This window comes from Chiroxiphia lanceolata, chromosome 1, assembly GCF_009829145.1.
Source record: "Chiroxiphia lanceolata isolate bChiLan1 chromosome 1, bChiLan1.pri, whole genome shotgun sequence".
Classification (NCBI taxonomy): Eukaryota; Metazoa; Chordata; class Aves; order Passeriformes; family Pipridae; genus Chiroxiphia; species Chiroxiphia lanceolata.
Genome location: NC_045637.1, coordinates 102,542,497 through 102,565,039, shown reverse-complemented (window position 1 = coordinate 102,565,039; position 22,543 = coordinate 102,542,497). Strand labels below are relative to the sequence as shown.

Sequence of the window (22,543 nt, the reverse complement as noted above, 5' to 3'; positions counted from 1 at the left end):
TTTTCTTCATACTTATAAAAGTCCTTTTGCAAATGTTTTTCTTACACAGGTTCACTGTTTCCTATCTTACCTGTGATCTTGGGCTTTTGTTTTGCACCTACTGGAAAGCTACACTGCTCTGCCACCTAGTGCTTTCAAGAAGGGTATTTTATACCAAAGGCCAGCTCTGATTGTTCAGTGTGTTCAACAGAATAGATGAGGATTGTGCAGAAACATTTTATTCATATTTTCTTGCTAAATAGGTGATCAAGGAGAAACTTGGTTTATCAGCTACTAAGGATACTAAGAATTGATCACTGCCAGAGATCAACTCCATGTCTGCAGATCTTAGTGTGATTAGCAATCTGCATCCTTGTATTTTAGGATGTTACATCATCTTCATGAATCTTCTTAAAATGTAAAATAAAATAATTTTTACCTAAAATCCCTATGGAAGAAAAAATATAATCAAATATAACATGATCATATGACATTTTTAGACAAAAAATGTCTATTTCAACTACTAGCAGGTACCCAAAGAATCAAATGGCACATGTAAATGGATTCTAGATTACAGCATTTGCAGAAACCAGCTTGCTTTTTGTTATTTTAATTTAGACTGTTTCAAAAAGTGCATGTTCCTATATTAGCACCATTACCATTTACATTTCTTTCAAAATTACATATAAATAGGGCTTATTTCAAGTAACAGACAATGTCACATATTTTAGAGGAATTTTGATTTTTTAATTTTTTTTTAAGTAATGGAGCTTTGCATTATCAGAGTTAATACAGCAAAGCTCTGAAAATGAGCTTTCCTTTGCTCGTCTTTTGAAGGAAAAGTCATTCAAGCTAAACTACTCTGACTCTCACTGAAGATAATTTCCGCCATAGAAAATTAATTGGTACTATATCAATTGGTACTATATCTATGAATCTTCAATATTTGTCAGTTAGTTCTAATTTTTTTTTTAGACACCATGAATACCAGATATTTTACTGACTTTCCCTTCACATTACTCAGAAATGACTGTGAAACATTATCAAGTATCTCTTCTTGTCTGGATTGCACAAAAGCAGTACTAACATAAGCTGTATGGCTATGAAATGAATCACAGAATGGTTGGGGTTGGAAGGGACCTCTGGAGATCATCTAGTCCAAACCTCTTGCTAAAGTAGGTTTATGCAGACCAGTTTGCACGGGATTGTGTCCAGGCACGTTTTGAATATCTCCAGAGAAGAATATGTCCAGCCTCTCTGGCAGCCTGTTCTAGTGCTCAGCCATACTCACAGTAAAGTTTTTCCTCATATTCAGATGTGTTTCAGTTTGTGGCCATTGCCCCTTTTCCTGTTCCTGGCCACCACTGAAGAGGAGTTGAGCACCATCCTCTTGACCCTCCCCTTAAAACATTTGTATGCCTTGATAAGATCATCTCACAGCTCCCTCAGCCTGTTCTTGTAAGACAGATGCTCCAGTTTCTTAATCATCTTTGTTGCCTTCTGCAGGAGCTCCATGTCTCTCTTGTACTGAGGAGCCCAAAGCTGGATAGAGCACTCCAGATGCAGCCTCACTAGGGCTGAGTAGAGGGGCAGGATCACTTCCCTCAACCTTCTGGCAACACTCTTCCTAATGCAACCCAGGATACCCTTGGCCTTCTTGGCCGCAAGAACACACTGCTGGCTCATGGGCAGCTTGTTGTCCACCACGACCCCCAGGCCCTTCTCCACAGAGCTGCTTTCCAGCAGATTGACCCCCAGCCCGTATTGGTGCAGGGGGTTATTCTTCCCCAGGTGCAGGACCCCACTCTTGCCTTTGTAGAACTTCATTAGGTTCCTCTCTGACTAACTCTCCAGCCTGTCCAGGTCTCACAGAACAGTTGCACAGCACTCTGAGGTATCAGCCACTCCTCCCAGTTCTGTATCATCAGCAAACTTGCTGACAGTGCACTCTGTCCCCTCATCCAGGCCAATCATAAGCTGAACAAGATTGGACCCAGTACTGAGCCCTGGGGAACACAGTAGCTACAGGCATCTGGCTGCACGCTGTGGTGCTGATCACAACCCTCTGGGACCTGCCATCCAGCCAGTTCTTGCCTATGAGAATATTGTGGAAGACAGTGTCAAAAGCCTTGCTGAACTCAAGGTAGACATTATCCGCTGCTCTCCCCTCATCTATCCAACCAGTCATTCCATCATACAAAGCTATTGGATTGGTCAAGCATGATTTTCCCTTGGTGAATCCATGCTAATACTTCTGACAGCCTGCTTTTTCTCCGCTTTCTTAGAGATGACTACCAGGATCCATTACCTTTCCAGGAATTATGGTGACGTTAGCTGGCCTGTAGTTTCCTGAGTCTTCCTTCTTGCTCTTTTTGAAGTTCCTCATGTTCTCAGGCACCTCTTCTCTTCTTCATGATCTTACAAAGACGATGGAGAGTAGTTTAGCAATAACATCTCCCAGCTCCCTCAGCACTTGAGGCTGCATCCCATCAGGGTCCATGGATTTGTGAGAGTCAACTTTGCCTTGACACCTACAACTCTAACCTGATTCTCCTCAACCAACACAAAATCTTCATTTGTCCAGACTTTCTCACTTGCCTACAGGGTCAGGGATTTCTGAGGGCTGCAGTAATGGTAAAGACTGAAGTAAAAAAGACATTCAGTAAGTCTGCCTTCCCCATATCCTTTGTCACCATCAGCAGTGGGTCCATGTTTTCTCTAGTCTTCCTTTTGCTACTGATGTACTTGAAGGAGGACCTCTTGTTGTCCTTGACATCCCTTGACAGATTTAATTCCAAATGAACCTTAGCCTTCCACATGCCGTGCCTGCACACTTTGAAAACATTCCTATATCCCTCCCAAGTGCCCTGTCTCTTTTTCCACATTCTGCAGACTCCCTCTTTCTGTTTTGCCAGAAGCTCCTTGCTCATCCATGCAGGTCTCCCGCTCCCTTTGCTTGATGTCTTACCCATGGGGATGCGCCAACCATAACCTCAGAGGAAATGATGCTTGAATATTAACCAGTTCTCTTGGCTCCCACTACTGCTTAGAGCTCTGACGTAATGGGACTCCTCCAAGTAGGAATCGTTACCTAACAGTGACCCAGCAAGTATCTTAAAATATCTTGTATTCACACAGCCTCACTTCACTCATGTTTTGTAAGGACTCTATTTTTAAAGCATCTTCATTGCTTCACCAACACTGTAATGCAATAAAGTAATGCAATGTACTGATGATTACAATTTTTACTCCATTAGCACGAGTTGCATGTCCTCCTTCATGTTTAGAGAAAAATAGTGGGTTTTTTTTAATGATACCTCTATGTTTCTGAGAAATTAGCCCATGACTTGCAATATCCCAGGTTAATTTAGCTTATTTCTCTAGAGAGGACTATCAAAAATATTAATACACAAAAAGCAACTAAGACAGTGTAGTTGGTAAGGTGTAATTGGTCCTATAATATGCGGACAAAAAACCCAAAAAAACCCACCCCTCCCTAAAATATACTGTCCTGAGGGAAAGGTGTATATTTATGTGTCTTACTGCCTGGCTAATCTCACCTCCGGTATGTCAGTCTCATCCCATACAGTTCTGTCAAAAGTTAGCTTTCCACTCTGCATCCTGCTTGCCATCTTTCATTGGCTTCACCTCTGAATGAGTGGAAACCAGATACGACTGGAATAAATCCTGTTTGGACAAATCAGAAGGATTTATGTTGTTTGCTTGGATACTGTCAACTAAATGGCATCAATTTACCCTTATCAGCTTTCATTATTCCCTTATTCTATGGAGGAAATGTAACATCTCCACTAACATCCATTCCTACCAGTTATGCTTCAGAACATGGGATCCAGAGCATGGGAAGCAAAAGTGAAGCATTCCAGTACACATAAGCCCACTCCTTAAGGAGGCATAAGGAGCTCAGCCAAGTACAAATGAAGGCTGTTATGGAAAGCATGGTCCTGTGTCCTCTACTTTCATATTCCTATGGTCCACATTGCCACTTTTATGACCCTGACACAAGCCAAGCTACAGGGAGGTCCCTACCAAAAAAACAAGATGTATGAAGCCAGGGAACAGTTCTAAGTCTCCCTGAACTAGGACAGCACAGGAGCATACACACTTAAGCTCCACAGAAACACAAGGGCAACCCAGATCGGGTTGGGGCAGTCCTGCATTTTTTGGCAGCAAATTGGGCTGTCTGAGCCATAATACCAAAGAGTACTGTTTGCATCCTGAAATCCTAAACAAAAACTGAAAACAGTTTTAAATCCTAAATGCAGTGGTGCTGCTGTGTGGTTAAAACCTAAGTGAAAATCCACAGTGAGGTGCTGTAACTGCACCACTGAGGGCAACGGACAGTGGAGGGCAAAGTTGCCCCTCTCCACAGAGGACTCCAGACAAAGGCACCACGGCTGTTTGCAGTTTTCCCAAGCACATGCTGACCACCCAGATGACTAAAGGGCAATGATGGCAAAAATGCAGATTTGACCCTTGTCAAATTTACAGATTTCCAGTCATTACATTTCAATTTGCTATTTTACTCAAGAAATCAAGTGCACTGTAAAGGGGGGAAAATAGGCTTTCCATATCCCTTTAAGAAAGAAAATAATTTTGTATACTGACAACAGCAAGGAACACTCAGCCTTCAATCCAGTGCAGAAAAAGTACCAATACTATGCAGCAATCACTATTTTGCTCAAAACCAGGAATATCACCAATTATCTCAAACAGCAGCATTGTGGAGAGATCCAGACCAGGGAAATAACCAAATAACTGTATCTTTCCTTGTAAATAAGCTTTGTTTCTAAACAACACTGGCCTTCAACATTTTTTCTCCCTCAGAAACAGCAGCAGCCAAAACCAAAAAGCAGATTCCCCCAGAAACTTAACATACTTTATTGTACACTTATGAATGTTTTCCCTTTATTAAAAAGATGTTATTTACAAAAACCAGCACAGAACATTAGCATGTAAATTATTCAGTGTACTGTACGCAGATGTCCAAATCCAAAGTAGATCCCAATTTCTCTTTGTTGACTGCTGTGATGTATCACTAAGAAGCACTTCCTACTGTATGCTACAGAAACAACACCTGACTGCAAATCATATGGCATGACACAAATCAAGCAGACTTCCCAAAAGTCCATAGGCGTTCTGTATTGACATTGAGCGAAGGAGAAAACATTCTTGAAAATAATTTTTTCTCTTGCTGCAACAACTGTTTTTGTTAGCATTAAATCTATAGCATCAATTTTGAACAAACCAAGATGGGCGTTTCCTGGCTCTTTCAATGATCCGTTTGCCTTCATCTTTTTCTGAAGGCTTTTCTCCATCATAAAGGACAACAGTCTCTACAGTTGGAGCCTTAAACGGTCCTCCTTCCTTTTTGCGCATTTCCATCCGTATCAGACGAGTTTCTGCTTTGACTTTTGCGTAGCAATAGCCACAAAGGATGTGTTTCTGTTTCAAGTTTCCACACTCAGGGCAAACATCTATGTTCCTCTGAAACAACAGCGGAAAACAGGAAATTTTGTAATTTGAACAGCAGCAACAAAAGAACAGGGAGCAATCACAAACTACTAAAAAATTTAAATGAAATACCAGAGAAGTTCAATTACCATTCAAAAATCTATTCTTCTATATAATTTTTCTGTAATGTGTTGCTATGTCAAATGCTTCCTACTAAAAACAGCCGGTGAAGTCAGCATCTAAGTCATTACGCTTATTGATAATGACTCAATTAGGTGCATAGAAAGCACAGAGCTTTTCCACTCACACTATCTGTTCAGCCAAAATTCACATTTTGTTGACTTGCACCTAAAGTCTCACTGTTTATTTAACGACAGACTGCTGTCACACATGATGAATGTACCTCTTCCAAAGGATTTTAAAGATTACAGTGTCTTTTATGCTTCTTTATTTATAAACAAAGTTCAGAAAGCTTTTTAGTCAGCACTGACGACTGTGATGATTCTCTAAAACAAGCAAGGTGAAAAACGACTGGTGTAAATATTACTCTGCCCTGTTTGCCACCAACAAAATTACTCGTGGTGGATACGGTGGCAAGGCAGTGGAAACTTGGTGATTACCTTTACTTCTATAAGCTTGCTGGGATGCCTCCGCCGGCAGCGGTTCACCTCGATGGTGCGCCGTTTCTTGGGCACTGCCATCCACAGGATGCTCTCCAACAGACCCGGTGCTTCGGCACTACTTTCACTGGCATCATCTGCTGCTTGTGGGAGAACAGCTGGAGCTTGCACAGCTAGTGCTGGTCCTGAAGGAGAAAGAAAAAGAGGGGGGGGATTGTCCCGCTCTGCTCTGCACTGGTGCAGTCTCACCTTGAATATTGTGTGCAGTTTTGGCCACCACAATATAGGAAAGATACTAAGCTCTTAGAGAGTGTCCAAAGGAGAGCAATGAAGATGGTGAAGGGCCTTGAGGGGAAGATGTATGAGGAGCAGCTGAGGTCACTTGGTCTGTTCAGCCTGGAGGAGACTGAGGGGAGACCTCAACGCAGTTTAACAACTTCATTGTGAGGGGAAGAGGAGGGGCAGACATTGATCTCTTCTCTGTGGGGACCAGCGACAGGACCATGGGAATGGCCTGAATTTGTGTCAGAAAAGATTTAGGTTGGATCTCAGGAAAAGGTTCTTCTCCTAGAGGGTGGCTGGGTGCTGTAACAGGCTCTCCAAGGCAGTGATCACAGCACCAAGCCTGATAGAGTTCAAGAAGTGTTTGGACAATACTCTCAGGCACAGGGTGTGACTCTTGGGCTTGTCCTATGCAGGGCCAGGAGTTGGATTCGACGATCTTTGTGGGTCCCATCCAACTCAGTATATGCTGTGATTCTGCGAAACACAAATTCCTTACAGCCAAGCCCCATTTTCGCTGGCGGCCGCGGAAACACGACACGATGCTGCGGCCACCCCCGAAGGAAGGCAACCAGAGCGGCGGCCCCCGCCCCGCGCCCTCACGGATCCCAGGGCCGCACCCCAGCCGTTCAAAGGTAAAACGAGTCCCGCAGCCCCGACACCGCCCCCTCACAGAATCACAGAATTGCAGAGATGCAAGTGCTGTCTGGAGATCATCTAGTCCAGCCCCCCAGCCAAGGCAGAGTCACCTGGAGCAGGTGGCACAGGAACGCGTCCCGTTCCTTCAGCGGGCGGAGAACAGGGCGGGACTTACCCCAGGGCGGGCTCTGGGCCCCTAGGCCGCCCGGCAAGAGGCCGCGCTCCAGCCGCCCCCAGCAACGCTGGAGGAGAGCGCGAAGCCGTGGCAGCGGAGAGCGGACTAGCACCAGCACCGCCATGGCCTCGTCGAGCCCTCCAGGAAGGTGCGCCTGTCGCTGAGCCTCCTGGGAAACCGAGTGCCCACCGCATGCCGCGGCATAGCAAAGACACTAGACGGGAACTCCAAGTCCCAGCATTTCTCTCGCTACCGGGAGGGAGGGGCAGTGGAGGGCGCCTGGAGGACTCCAACTCCCAGCGCTCCTCACGGCGCGCCTCTCCGCCAACCGCATCCCGGCAGGCTCAGTCACGCGCCACCACCGCACCAATCAGCGCGCTCGCCGTGCCCTCGCGCAGGGAGCGGGAGCGGCGGCCGCGCGTGCGTCGAGGGAGCCGGCGCGGAGAGCGCAGGGGCTGGTGCCAAGATGGCGGAGCGCGGCTACAGCTTCTCCCTCACCACCTTCAGGTGCCGGTGCAGGGGCGGCTGCAGGCCCGGGGGCAGCGGCGGGCGGGCTGCCGGGACAGCGGGAGGGCGGCACGCAGCTTGCACGGAGCGGCCTGCTGGCGGCGGCGACGCAGGACCGAGGGCTCGCTTTGCAGAGTCATCGGGCCTGCGGGCGCTGGGAGGCAGCGGGGGCCGGACCCGCACAGGGGCGGCGGGCGTGGGGAGAGCGGCGGGGATCGGGCGGTGCTGCCTTGGCCCGAGGGAGACATGCAGCGGCAACGGACTCTTTGCCGACCTGAAGGGCTGCTGGCGCCCCCGGGGGCGGAGGCGGGGGCTGCGGGAGAGTCCCGGCTCCCACCGGCTGTCTGTCGCTGACCTCGGGGCCCGCTGCGGGCGCTGCTTGTGTCTGCTCTCGTGGGCCAAGCTAAGATCTGTCTCGGCACTGGCTCTGAAGCGAGTGCTTGGTGAAACGGCTTAGCAGGGTCCTTTCCCCCCCCCACTCTTTAGGCTGGGGAGTAATTCTGTGGTTCTGAGCTAACTGGAAATGCGTGATGACAGCTGAGCTGTGGTACCTTGAGAGCTTGCTTCAGAACAGGCTTTGCAGATGCGGGAATGAATGAAGCAGATGAGTTATAAAGTAGTATATTTTCCTTCTTGCTGCACTCTGCAGTCGCTGCTTTCCGTGCACTTTGTGTTGTGCACAGCCTGGATGTGGGATGTTTGCATGCACGGAATGAATATGCTGCTGTTGGAGTGGTGTCTGTTGAGATGTTGCTCTAATACACAGATTTAAGATTAATTCAGAGAAAAGGAAATTACCTTCCATTCATTTTTTGATGAAACTACTAAGCTATCCAGGGCTATGTTATACATATAAAAAAGAAAAACTGGCAAAAAAGCAAGAACCTTTTGCTGCTTGTGGTGAAGTTAGACCCCCTTAACCTCAGAGGAGAGTCGTGCTGTGTAATTGCAGAGTGAGTTGCTAAAGGCTTGTTGCAGTTAAGCAAATGAAGTTTATGACCTAAAATGATGAAGAGTGTTTTTAGTGGATGGAAGCAGCCCAGCGTGCTTGCTGTGCTCTAGCAGGTTGAATTCTCTGTTAGCTTTTGGAAATGGTTTCCTGGGGGAGTTACAAACTTCTTGTATTGTAGAGAAGCACTATGTGCTTGGAACTCTTGTTCTGATTTGTTAGTATTTTGTAGTGGAGAAGCCAGAATTATTACTTTGTCACCTTTATAACCTGTTTCCTCAGTGTATAAATGACTACAGTGATTGGTTACGGCTTGCTTTGTTCTTTCTGACTCATCTAAGCACCAAGTTACATAATTTTCTATTTTACTTCTGCAACTGTTAAAGCAGCGGTGTCTGAAATACAGCCCAGGGACTAGATCCCACTTGCAAAATCACTTGACAAGTGAGTGGCTGTTTCTGTGCTGTCCTTTTCCCTAAGGGTCAAGAAGGGACCTCTTGATCCCGCTCCTTATGAGTAAGTTATTATGCCAGCTTTAACTCCTTCATTTCTCTTCTGATGATTCTGCATCCATTACCAGCACATGGATTGTTAAAGAGAAATTCGGGAATACCTGGAAATGGAACAGGGGTTGTTTCTGTCTTATGCTTATCTGTCAAGAAGCGTAGCTGTGTTTTGCTGGTACCTTTCAGCAGAGAACATCAGTGCCTTGAAAACTTTTGGACACCACACATATAATGTATATCATGAGTAGAAACTCATGACACGCTCTGAAGATTTTTCCCTCTGAGTGGAAAACTTTTTTAAAATGATATAAAATTGGAGAACGGACTCATCCTCCTTCAACCTGCATCCCAGTCACTGCTCCCTATCTGTGACTCCTTAGCTTTCATGAGGGCTGTAGGTTAATGCTGTGTGAGTATCCCAGTAGCACTGTGCAGCAGTGACTTCTGTGCTGAACCAGTCCAACTCCTTTAGAAGCTCTCACAAGTCTTCAGACCTGTGGGGTTTTGTTGTTTGTTTTTTTTTTAAATTCTGGTCAGAATATGCTGTTGCCAGATGTAAAGAGGCTTAAAAAAGCAAGTTGGCATCAGATTGTTGTAGGAAAGATTTGAGCGCATCGGAATTATGTTAATCTTTCTTTTGCATCTTCCTTTTTAGTCCTTCTGGAAAGCTTGTTCAGATTGAATATGCTTTGGCTGCAGTAGCTGCAGGAGCTCCATCAGTTGGGATTAAAGGTATGTCCAGAAAATAACTACTTTAGTGAAGGATTTGGGATTCTGACTATCCTTTGAGAGAACTAAATCAGTTTGGATTATGTACTGGGTCCTGTGTATTGGACCTTTCTTTATCTTTCCTTCTGTTACATATTTTGTTACTCTTTCAGTGGATTTTCAAATGTTTTAATAGATTTAGTGTTTTCTGGGGTTCTTTTCTGGGTGATTCTGTAGACATTCAGGTGGTAGAGATAGGTGTTTGGTTTGGGGTTTTTTTTGATTGTTCCTGTCCTTATACATAGAAATTACACACAAAAAACTTACTTTGATTACTCAATTATTAATATGTTATTCAGAAGCTTTAGAATGGGACTGTGGGAGCTGTATGGTTATTTAAAATGAGAAACAATGGGTTGGGTGGATTCATCAAAGTATCTCTCTTTAACACGATTGTAAACTTGAAGAGTTTTTTTAAAAATAGAGGAAGAAAATTTTTAGTCCGATAAACTTGTTCTGTGTTTCGACTGCTTTCCATAGGTTTAGTTTAATATTTAAAAAAATTTCTTGTTCTTTTCCAGCTGCAAATGGAGTGGTGTTGGCAACTGAGAAGAAGCAGAAATCCATTCTGTATGATGAAAGGAGTGTCCACAAAGTAGAACCAATTACCAAACATATAGGTTTAGTGTACAGTGGAATGGGTCCAGATTACAGGTATGATAACATCTTCTTTGATCACCACTTAGATCCATTTTCATACAAGAAGTGTAAGAAGCAGGTAGCAATTAGCTGTTTCTAAGTCTTTCTAAGTATATGTTGTAATACCATATTTTATTATAATAAAATGACATCCACTTGAAATTTTCCTTAATATATCTGATACCTTGTCAAATAACCTTTTATATGAAAGTGGTGTTATTCAACCTTAGTTTCAGTTTAAGTGTTTCAGAGATTACTCAGTTGATAAAGGTAAACCAGCACAGTCTGTTTTCTTACATTAATGTTACGACAGAGGTACAACTCTGTAGCATTGTATTTATTATGAGTTTTCAGTTCTAGTTAGAATTTCTTTGACATAGTAATTTTGTCTTTGTTTTTAGAGTACTTGTGCACAGAGCTCGGAAGCTGGCCCAACAGTATTACTTGGTTTATCATGAGCCCATTCCAACAGCTCAGCTAGTACAGAGAATTGCTTCTGTGATGCAGGAATACACGCAATCTGGGTATGTGGTGGAATTGCAAAGTTGCTTAGAAAGATATTTTTTTAAAGTAAGGAGTAACAGCTACCCAATGATTCAAGTTTTTGTGTCAAAGACAGTTAGTTTTTCAGTGGAGAACATGCACAGAAAGTGGGCCACTTGGAGGAGCATGGACTGGCACTGGCTGAGAATGAGTCTCCATATCTTGCAAACCAACACGTCAGACAAGGCAGCATTATTTGGGCTTGTTCTGGTGGTTGACTAGTCATTCCTCATCACAGCTACAGTCTGGTGGGAACCATTCGGGGGAAGGTTAACACATCCAAAATAATTTAGTCACCTTTGGCTTTCGCTGAATAATTTATCATTTTGTTTTCCTGTAGTGGTGTTCGTCCTTTTGGTGTGTCACTGCTAATATGTGGCTGGAATGAAGGGCGGCCGTATTTATTTCAGTCGGATCCATCTGTAAGTATCTTACATTTGTAAATTCTGCTGCTCTTATAAAACATGAAATTTCACAGCTGCTTATGAAATACTTTCTGTGATGAGAACAATGCAGAGCTAGAACAAAAGATACCTTAACATAACTTCAGAAGTTAAAATGAGCCATTTCAGTAGGTGCTTGGAGCAAGTCTGGATCATTCTGGACCTCCATGTTCCTGAACTGCTTGAGGGGTGGGAGCTGCTTTTCAGGGAGATCACCAACCCTTTTCATGCTTTTCCTAGTTGATTGTGCCAGCAAAAATGGCCTTCTGCAACAGATACCAGAAAAAAAAAGTCTGCTTATGCTGCTCAAAACTGAATGGAAGTTAAGTCAAAAGCTGTTGTATTGTGAAACGTAATGCACATGCCTTTGTATTTAATGACAGTGGTTGAGTGAGTTTATTAGCTAGGTTTGCTCCGCACTTCTGAAAAACTACCCTTTGATGCACATGTGAGGTGCAGTGCTTCAGACAAAAAAAATGAGGAGGTCACTGTCATGGATCATCAGTGAGCTTCAGAAGTTTGAATTACTGCCTGATTCTCCAACGTAAAAAGCAAAATGCAGATGCCTTAAGGCAATTTGATTAAGGCATAGACCTGCTGATAGTCTTCATGCCAGAGAGAATAGAAGTGATGGCTAAATATCCTGTTAGTAGCTAACACAAATCAGATAGCTGATTTGCAACAAGTGTTTTATACTACCTAGTCTTCAAAAAGAAGAGTGGAGTGAACCCCAGTAGGGATCTGACTGTGCACTTTCTCAAAGGCAAACATACTATTTCTGTTTAAGGAATCCCAAATCAAAGCTGTGCTAACTACTTACGAGTTCATATTTCAAAGTAGTGGGTTGATGAAAATAGTTTGGGCCCCATACAAACATTCTGTACATTTTCACAGCATGTGTTCCTATATCAAATTATTCTGAATGTGATCCAAAATTATCTCCCATAGTCTCAGAACATTCAGTATTTTCGTAATTGTTGCTGTACTTTTTCCCCAAGTAATTGAATACATAGTGTTTGACTAAGTCACACAAAACAGTTCAATAGATTGTTGCTTTTACAGGGAGCTTACTTTGCATGGAAAGCAACAGCAATGGGAAAAAATTATGTCAATGGGAAAACATTCCTTGAGAAAAGGTAATGTATTTGATACTTGTCTGAAAGGATACTGTGTTTTGTTCAGATTCCATGTAAAACAGCCAGATTAAAAAAAATGCACACCTTTTAGATTATCAGAATAAAGTTTTAAAATACTTAAGATGTGATGCTTCTAGTTTACTTACATACATATGCACAGGAAATTTGATTTATTTAAACTCCAACTTTTGTGTTTATGGAGAATTGTATGAGTGCAATAAACATTATATTCAACATAATTTGCAGCAATATTGTTATATACAGTGTCAGTATGAAAAGTACTGTTCTTATTTTGACAAATAATAACTTTGACTCATAATGTTACAGTGCTTACAAATTATATTTGTATGAGAAAGATTTTAGAGTTTTTCAGTTTTTAGAGACTCCAGGATTAGTAAAATTTGGAAAGGGCTTTGTCCCTTGCTGAAATACATAAATGTCTGTTTACAGATACAATGAAGATTTGGAGCTCGAAGATGCCATTCATACAGCTATTTTAACACTAAAGGTGAGCAAAATATTTAAGAAAGAAGTTTTTTATGTTATGACTTCATTGATATGATCCACTGAACTGTATTTTTTTTAATAGGAGAGCTTTGAAGGGCAAATGACAGAAGACAACATTGAAGTTGGCATCTGTAATGAAGCTGGTTTTAGGAGGCTCACTCCAACTGAGGTTAAAGACTACTTGGCTGCAATAGCCTAGTAGAAACCAAGCAAGACTGTGTGGTTCACACAAAGGTCTTTTTAATTTTGGCTACTTAAATGTTTTTCTTTGCAGTTTTTGCATACTTATTTCTACATGGTTTGTCTGAGAGATTTTTTAAACATCATGGGTGCAAATACAACGGTCCTTAATATTGTAATACATGAAATCTTGTTAAAGATAATTCTTTCCCTTGATACACAAAATACTGTACAAAATGTAAAGTTATAGTGACAGCTTGAAAAAGGCTAAAGAATAAAATCGAAGGCCACTGTTTTGGGGGAAAGTGTCTGTGTGTCTTTTTAATCCTAGCTTGTTTATCTGCATAAAGCTTAGATTTCAGTATCTTTATTTTTGAGGAAACAGTTTTTCCCATACAGCCATGATGGATTCATGTTAGACCTTTTAAAGAATTTAAATGTTGAGCGGACAGGATAATTTTTCACTTTGGAATATTGTTTAAATGTTAAGTAATTTCCAGAAATGGTTTTATCTGGTGTAAAAAATCATGTACTTTAACAAAGAGACAGAACAGTCTTCCATTTCAGGTATGAACTGCAATCTACTTGAGCCTCTCTGCTTTTGACCTTCTTCGTCTTTGTGTCACAAGAACTTGTTTTCCATTACTTGAGTTATTTTCGTGGCCCTAGAAATTGCACTTTTTCAACCCTGAAATATTGTTAGAAAAAGTAGAAGTAATAACTCTTGCTGAAAACTAAATGCATTTATCACCATCAATAAAAATCAACAGGAGTTACAAAACAGAATGAGAGTACGTAATGTAATGACTTTATCCCTTGAATTGTCCTCAAATATTTTCCAACTTGCAAGATAACTCTAAAGACAGGTGCAGAACTTGAATATTATTTGTGGGGGGTGTATGTATCAATACATTTGTTACATGTATAGAGTTGGTCAGGTCATAAAGAAACACAGAATTTACTACAAAAGAAAGGATAAATATATGGTGGGGGGTTCAGCAGAAATAATCTGGTCTGCAGCCGTTTAAGTTACTGTTTGCAGATTTTATATTTTTTTAAAGCAATCTCATTGTTAAAATGTTGATAATAAACTCGGAGTGACAGCTGCATCCCTCTGCTTGTGTGTAAGCCTAAGGGCGGAGGGGAGCTGCCTGGCAGGCTACATGTCATCCAGCCATAACTGATGAAGAAAATACAAAGTATCAGTTAGTCTGCAGAAAGTAGCATATAACCTAATTGACCTGTGTTTTCCGGTGTCTGTCTTCTGATGGTTCATGTTATCATCAGGTAAATAAGAGTTTCTGAAGCATGCCATAAATGAAGTTTTATTTCCTAATGTCAGAAATAAAAGCTCTGTCCAAACAGTTCCTCCAGATCACTTTTGGAGTATTTGGCTCTGAAAACCAGTCCATACTCTGATCCTTATTCTAGAGAAAATTAAACAACTGGGAACTGAAACTGAAGACTTGGTATTGCTGCATCTTCAATTTAAAATATTTATACATAGTCGGTGTTTTAATGATATATAAATATTCAAAAGGGTTTTCTCTATGAAAAAATGTAGGTAAGTACTTCAGAAAGTGGTTAGCCTGAACTGCAGTAGTTTAATAGTCTCTGCTACTAGAAACAGTTGATTAGCAAAGAACACCTTATGAAGGGTAGTTGAAACTAAAGCGAGTTTCAAATAAATCATGCTTTCTCACTGCCAAGGTGGCAACAGTGGGAGAAACAAACAAAAATCTCTTGAGGTTTGGGGGCTGTGGTTTTAGTTTTTAAAAAATTGAGCACCGGCCATCTGGAGAATGTTACTAATTTACAGGTGGCAAAGGGAAGGGAAAAAACCCAGTATCATCCATAGTTTCCTGTGGTTTAATAATTTAAATGTAGTAACTGTTCTGTGCATTGTATGGAAGCTATTGTGTTCTGAATTAGGAAAATACTGTCTGTGAGACACCTGATAATAGATATAAGTGTTGAGGGGGTGTTTCCCCACTCCCCCCCATCCTGCCAGGACAGGCAATCATTACAGCACCGGGCAATTTTAACACTTCAGTACTTCAGGAGTGTTGCTGAGTTTACTTCATGTTGGGCCAATGTTGCAAATGGGTGGCAGCATGAAGCTACTACGTTTGTCAGATACTCCGAATGACCACCTCTAGTTGCCAGGTTGCTTCAGTGAGTGCTTTTTAGGAATATAAACTGTTTGAATTGGTAAAATAATGTTTGATTTATTTTTCAATGGTGGCACATTTTTCTTCTGAGGACAAATAGAAATGTACCTTGAAAAACGTGAGAATACTATCACTAGGCTCCTCTTACAAAAAAAAGCTTCAAAACGGTGAGCAGTTGTAACTTTCCTCTGAGAATACTTTCCCTTTAGAGTGCTTTCCTCAGGCTGTCTCTCTGCAGTATGATATGGGAGCCCCAAGTCATAATTTCCATAGTAATGGTTTATTGCTCCTTGCATAAAGTGGGGTCAAGGGGCAATAAAGCAGACAAATACTCTTTGTGAGAAATGACAAATTGCAGGTGAGATTATTTCAGCTAGCCATGAAGTGTGACTGCTTCGTTTAGCTTGTTCCTAATCTGAAAGAAGAAGAGACAGCAATCACTTAAGGCAGGTGACGTTGATTTGTTTGTCCTGCAAGATGGTCTGCTCCAAGGTAGAGCAGTGTGACACCTACGAGAATTGGGATTTATTAACTAGTAGAATTGGGCTCTGAGAACAGTATTATCATTTCATTAAGTTATTACTTTAAGTCACAGAGTCACAGGATGGGGCAGTTTGGAAGGGACCACAGTGGGTCATCCAGTCCAACCTCCCTGCCCAAGCAGCGTCATCCTAGAGCACATGGCACAAGATTGTGTCCGGACAGTTCCCCGGTATCTCCAGTGAGGGAGAGTGCACAACCCCTCTTTTACAGTGCACGGTCACTCACACAGTAAAGAAAATACAGGTGGAGTAAGCCCCTTACAACTTTCTTTGTCTTACTATTGCTTTCCAGATCTTGTGAAATCATTTAGGCACTTACTCCCTGCAGGAACCAGCGATCAGAAGGCACGTCTTTCCCATGCAGGTAGGGAATATTGCTGCATGGAGAGAGGCAAGACCATGGCTATGTTTTGTGCATGAAGGTGGGCAGCAACTTGGGGCAAGCATAGGGGACACTTGCTCACATTTAGCACAGAATCGTTTTGTATGGGCTAGTTTTGTTGTCCAAGCTTCGTCGATTCAATGGGCATGGGGCCAGCGTGCACGGAGCCATGGCTGCTGTTTCTCTGCTGAAGTTGAAAGTCCAAGGCCCAATTGTTTCTGGCCTGTCTGTTCCCACTCTACTCTACCTTGAATATTATGTGCAGTTTTGGTCACCACAGTATAAGAAAGATATTAAGCTGGTAGCATCCAAAGGATGGCAGCTTCCCCCTTCCTTGAGGGGAAGCCATCTGAGGAGCAGCTGAGGTCACTTGGTCTGTTCAGCCTGGAGGAGACTGAGGGGAGACCTCAACGCAGTTTAACAACTTCTTTGTGAGGGAAAAAGGAGAGGCAGACACTGATCTCTTCTCTGTGGGGACCAGCGACAGGACCATGGGAATGGCCTGAAGTTGTGTCAGGAGAGGTTTAGGTTAGATATTAGGGAAAGGTTCTTCACTTAGAGGATGGCTGGGTTCCTTCACAGGCCAGGCAGGGCAGTGGTCACAGTACCAAGCCTGACAGAGTTCAAGAAGAGTGACTGTGTCTGACCTGACGTATTGCCCTTGGCCCTTACAGGGTTTTCGGGACAAGCCGCGGGCACCTCGGTGAGCATGGCCAGGCCGGGCGGGCCGAGCCCGGCGGAGCGAGGCGGGTGGTGCCGTGTCCCTGCCCGGCGGCCCCGGGGGAGGTGCCGGCCGGGCCGAGCAGCCACACGCCACGCCGGCTCGGGCGAGGGCTGTGGCCGCTGGGCTGTGAGTACGGGCTGCGGGGGCCGGGGAAAGGCGGCAGACCCGGGGGAGGGAGCGGGGCTGGCAGCGCCCAGAGAGGCGAGGTTGGCCCGGGGACATCGCGCCCCGGCAGTGACTGGGGGACGAGGGCGACAATGGGGACAAGAGCCGGCGTCCGGCGGCGTCCGCCGCCCGTCCTGCCGGGGCCAGAGTGTGGGCGGAGTGCGAGGCTGGAGGGAGCCGGGGCCGCCGGGCCGGGGGCGAGCGCTAAGGGCGGTCTGCCCTCACCGAAGATGGCGCCGCGGCCTCCCTGGTGCTGCGGCCACGTGATGGCGGGGCGGGGGCGGGGAGGGGCGGCCGGTCCTGCCGGTCCCCGCACGGGAAACATCGGGCCCTGAGGCGAACGAAGGGGGCAAAGCGGAGTCTGCGTGCGAACCTGTGGTTCGTAATGGGGCCACCGTGCAGTTGTTGGGCTGAAAAAGTATTTGGGTTTGTGGGTTTACTCTCACTGTAACCCTTGATGTTCGCTCTGTTTAAGTCTCAGTGTGCCTGGAGTAGGAGTTGTAGCTGCTGTGGGGAAAGGTGCCCAATTGCTAACCATGGGGGTTTACTCATTGATTTACACACAAGAATGAGCTTATAAGAGAAGACTTTGGGGGGGAAAGGCTGATTTCTCTGTCTAAAGAGAGTCAGTAGGTCGAGTCGGAAGGCATTGGGCTTCTTGGTCGTGCTGGATGTTGACTGGGCCAATTCTGGCTGTTTCCACTTGCGCGTAGTGCAAGGGTGATTTCCACTCCTTGAAGGCAGGCTCCACTGCTGCACTGGCAGAGCCTGTTGTAAGACCCAGGCCGTGTCCTGTTGCTCGTTTGTCTTGTCCTTTAACACCAGTTTGCTTCAATGTGCAGGTTAGGTAAGAACTACAGTGTTTATACTTGTAACTGGGAGTCAAAATTGATTAATTTCACTATTCACTATGGTTATTTACTGCCCGTCATTGTGCTATTGTTTGCTGTGGCATGAACCCTACATTTTTCAAAGACAGCACGCATTCAGTGAAGTAATTCCTATCATACTTTACTTAAGGGAGGCATACTAAAATCATACAAAGGCAAAGGAATAGATTTATCAGATGCAACACAGTATATCTCTTGGTAGAATTAGAAAGCATAGCAATTTCTAGGTTCTCCTGACTCTAGAATTGTGAATCATAGTCTTGTCACAATGCCGTATAATAAAAACATACAATGGTTAGGGTTGGAAGGGACATTAAAGGTCATCTAGTTTCTCCCTGCCATGGGCAGGGACACCTTGCACTAGACCAGGTTGCTCAAAGCCCCATCAAACCTGACCTGGAACACTTCCAGACGTGGGGCATCCACAGCTTCTCTGGGCAACCTGTTCCAGTCTCTGAGGGGTTAATCCACTGAGCTGAACAGTGCAGGCTGGAAGCGGGAGAGGATAGAGCCGTGCTCCCCAGAATTGTAAAGTGCAATGGGCTTCCTCTATGCTGTGTTAAAATACTTGCTGGGAGTCAGACTTCACAGTTTTTATGTGTATCTGTGAGCACAGTGGGTATCTTTTAATTTTAATGATAACTGTGATGAGAGAGAGAGGCATTTACTTACGGCATTAACTGTATTTCTAATTTTGCTCTGTATGGCAGCTTTTGCAAATGAGCTGTAAGAGTTAACATCTAAGTGACTGGTTCAGTGAAGGGCTCCTATGCAGAGAAGGAGGAGGGGGTATTGGAAAGAAACCACAAACCTGGAAGGTGTGTGTGGAGACTTGAATGCTGCTGTTCTTCCTAGATAAGAACTGGGGTTTTCTGAGTCTGTGGGTTGGACGTCCAAAGGTAAAGGAAAGGAATTGAACTCTTTGCTGGGACTTGTGCTGAGGTTCCAGATGCTTGTGCTTTACAATACTGGTAGCTGTTGCACGAAGTCTACCGCAAAGCTTGAGTATATGCTGTTGGAAAGACCTCCTTTCACTGTCTCTATTCTTGGCCATGCAATAACAATCTTCTCCTTTGCTCTCACTTGATAGGAATAATGTTTCCAACATGTCTGTGCAGTCACTGCTTTGTGAAAGAATTGCTGTTGCCAAAGATTTGATCAAGAGAGCAGAAGCCCTTTCCAAGTCCCAGAAAAGGAGAATAGAAGGTGGGGCAAAACTATGTAGCAAACTGAAGGCTGAGCTAAACTTCTTACACAAGGTGGAGGCAGGGAAAGTGGCCATTAAAGAGTCCCATCTGCAGAGTACAAACCTTACCCACCTCCAAGCCATTATTCAGTCAGCAGAGAATCTGGAGGATGTTGTCAGTGTCCTCCATGTCTTTGCTTACGAGGACAGGTTTGGAGACAAACAGACCCTGGTGGTAGATGTTGTTGCAAACGGAGGTCACACATGGGTGAAGGCCATCGGTCGGAAAGCTGAGGCCCTGCATAACATCTGGCTGGGGAGAGGCCAGTATGGTGACAAAAGTGTCATTGAGCAGGCAGAGGACTTCCTGCAAGCAAGCCGTCAGCAGCCAGTGGAGTACAGCAATCCCCACATCATCTTTGCGTTCTACAACAGCGTGTCCAGTCCTATGGCAGAGAGACTCAAGGAGATGGGAATATCTGTGAGAGGAGATGTTGTTGCTGTGAACTCACTGGTGGAGCCATCTGCAGACAGCGAGCACCCTAGCGCCAGTGAATCAGATGAAGAAGGCCCTGAACTCCTGCAGGTGACCAGAGTGGACCGAGAGAATTTAGTGGCCAGCATTGCTTTTCCTACTCAGATCAAAGTAAATGTCTGCAATAGAGTTAACTTGGACATCACTACCTTAATAACCTATGTCTCTGCTCTGAGCTATGGAGGCTGCTACTTTGTCTTCAAAGAAAAAGTGCTGACAGAGCAAGCAGCCCAAGAAAGGAGGGAGAGAGTGCTGCCTCAGCTGGAGGAGTTCATGGAGGGAAAAGAGCTCTTTGCCTGCGAATCTGCTGTCAGAGATTTTCAGTCCATCTTGGAGACGCTGGGAGGACCTGGGGAGAAAGAGCGAGCTGCATTGCTTGTTAAAAGGATTACCGTGGTGCCAGATCAGCCATCTGAGCGTGCCTTAGGACTAGTGGCTAGTTCAAAAATCAACAGCCGTTCTCTAACCATTTTTGGGACAGGAGACACTTTGAAAGCCATCACCATGACCGCAAATAGTGGGTTTGTGAGGGCAGCGGCAAACCAAGGCGTCAGGTTCAGCGTTTTTGTCCATCAGCCACGAGCATTGACAGAAAGCAAAGAATCTGCTGCCACACCTTTACCAAAGAGCTGCCCATCTGATAATGGACTGTAAGTCATTAAATGAGTTAGTCATGGAAATACTGTAGGTGCTGCAGTGGAGGCTTTTTGAGAAACAGAAGAATCATAGCAATACAGTTTTGGGTGTGTATCAGTGATGACAGTAAATGTAGCAGTGGAAGAACTCCTCGAGGGATTTGCAATATCTTCACTCATTCCTTGGGGGTTTTTTGTTCAGCTGACCATTAATTTATTCACTGAAGTAATAAGATGTCAATGAAAATTGTTAACTGGCTTACAGTGTATTAATTGTATCCATCCCTATTAAAAAGTTCAGTTAAAGCACAGTTACTGTTGTGCCCTTGTCATTTTTGTCCTCTACAAAGAGGTAAGATCCATCACAGATGAACTTTGGGCTTGACTTCTGTGGAACTTAAATATTTCTTTCACCTATCCTATTTGACTGAATTCTTTGTTGATTCAGAGGTACCTTGCATAGACACCTGTGCCTTTTTGGTGTATGATGTTTTATGAAGACGTGACTAGGAGCCATGAATAGAAACCAACTTAAGCCTTCTTTCTCTTACTGAAAGGAACCTCTATATGTGTACCATGTTAGACTGAATTGGGCAACAACTTTAAAATTCCTGGAAAAATCAGTTGAAATCAGAGCTTATTTGCATTAACATGTGACTCTTGGGCTAAACTTGACAGCCAGTGGTAGTAGACCAAGGATGCAAATCTGCTTCCCTTTTCTTTTAGTCTTTGACCAAATGCAAAGTCTTGCAGGGTGCGATGCCCAGCTCGAGATAACAGAATCCTTCTAAAATGAGCCAGCACCCAGGTGGTTTTTGATACTAGTCTGCTATCTGCTGAGGACTCACAGTGAACTTGAGTCTCGCTTTGTTGCATTTGGATTACCTGAAACAAAGCCTCAGTGAGGTTCTTTAGTGTTGGTGTGGCAGATGAGGAGGTTTGCGGGGCATGTTGTTAAATCCTAGCTTGCTCTGTAGCAGAGAGAAGCCTTTTCACTGGTGTTGTAGTTGCTGATTTTATTCAAAGTGTAGAATAAACAATTCCTTCTTTTGTCTTTTTTCTTTTTTTCTTTCCCCAGGAGAGTTTTGCTGTTTTAGAAGTGTTTGTCATGTTTTTTCCTGAATGCTGTAATGACAGCACTTGCTCTTCGGTATTAATTTGCATCAGTTTCCTAGTGGAAAATTTTGAGATGTCAGAGTGAGCCTCTGGGCCCTGAGCTATACATTTTTATCAGGTCAGGGAAAGAGATAACCACTGAATATTTTATAGGCTGTTGTTTCAACATGATAGCATTGTTACGCAGCTTATGGTTCAGGCAAAGAACATTCTCTTGCCTCCTTCCCTCCACTCTAAATCTGTTCCTACAGTACAGTGTGGCTGCAGTGCTACCCTTAGCCATGGCCTCAACCCATTACTTTCTGGTCCCCAACAGTGATGTACAGATACTGGTGTGCCCACAAAACCACTCTGCCAGCCTCATCTAGCTGAATAAGCTGAACTCCAAGGAGCAAAAGTGTACTTCTTGTCCATGTGACTCTTGCTCTGCTCTTACTATGCCCGTAGAGTAAACTCTTAGTGGTTGTCACCAGTAACCACATGCTGCATAGCTTTACCTTAAACTTTTAACAATGCAGAGGGCAGTCTGCTCTCTACCTGCCCCTTGTTTCTGTGGGTTGCTGAAGTAGTACGTGGGGTTTAATTAACATGAGCGGAACTGGATTTGGGTTTTTTGCGGCTTCAGCATCCGCTGTACTTACTACCTGCCAATTTCACAGTTCCTCCATGGTGAGTTCCAACAAAACATCTACCTTGTTCCTACAGTCTAACACAGTGTAATGAAACCTCCTGGCAGGATACAACCCCCACTGTATCCACTAATTTTCTTGAAACTTCTTCTGAGGGAAAAGGAGGACCAACACAATGAAACAATATAAATAATATATTGGCGTTGCTGCAGAAATGCAAGTC

The 22,543-nt window shown here is 44.0% G+C and overlaps 3 protein-coding genes across 5 annotated transcripts; 2 read left to right on the top strand and 1 right to left on the bottom strand.

The window, feature by feature from the left end:
• Window positions 1-4,859: 4,859 nt before the first annotated feature.
• MRPL32 (mitochondrial ribosomal protein L32) lies at window positions 4,860-7,411 on the bottom strand. The gene is made up of 3 exons (XM_032696195.1): window positions 7,168-7,411; window positions 6,072-6,256; window positions 4,860-5,484 (listed from the first exon to the last, which is right to left on the bottom strand). Exons 1-3 carry the CDS (start codon window positions 7,289-7,291, stop codon window positions 5,230-5,232), a joined length of 564 nt encoding a protein of 187 aa, XP_032552086.1. The 5' UTR covers window positions 7,292-7,411; the 3' UTR covers window positions 4,860-5,229.
• Window positions 7,412-7,564: 153 nt separating this feature from the next.
• Window positions 7,565-14,712, top strand: PSMA2 (proteasome 20S subunit alpha 2). Its single transcript, XM_032696182.1, has 8 exons — window positions 7,565-7,674; window positions 9,785-9,861; window positions 10,419-10,551; window positions 10,938-11,060; window positions 11,420-11,501; window positions 12,585-12,658; window positions 13,109-13,166; window positions 13,248-14,712. Exons 1-8 carry the CDS (start codon window positions 7,634-7,636, stop codon window positions 13,362-13,364), a joined length of 705 nt encoding a protein of 234 aa, XP_032552073.1. The 5' UTR covers window positions 7,565-7,633; the 3' UTR covers window positions 13,365-14,712.
• Window positions 14,713-17,192: 2,480 nt separating this feature from the next.
• On the top strand, window positions 17,193-20,886 carry C1H7orf25 (chromosome 1 C7orf25 homolog). 3 transcript variants are annotated; one of them, XM_032710758.1, is made up of 2 exons: window positions 17,193-17,290; window positions 19,310-20,886. In XM_032710758.1, the coding sequence occupies exon 2, from the start codon at window positions 19,326-19,328 to the stop codon at window positions 20,592-20,594; it is 1,269 nt and encodes a 422-aa protein (XP_032566649.1). In that variant the 5' UTR covers window positions 17,193-17,290; window positions 19,310-19,325; the 3' UTR covers window positions 20,595-20,886. The 3 variants fall into 3 exon arrangements, with proteins under 3 accessions (XP_032566649.1, XP_032566665.1, XP_032566658.1); XM_032710774.1 differs by lacking the exon at window positions 17,193-17,290 and adding an exon at window positions 17,619-17,707; XM_032710767.1 differs by lacking the exon at window positions 17,193-17,290 and adding an exon at window positions 18,735-19,037.
• The last annotated feature ends 1,657 nt before the right edge of the window (window positions 20,887-22,543 follow it).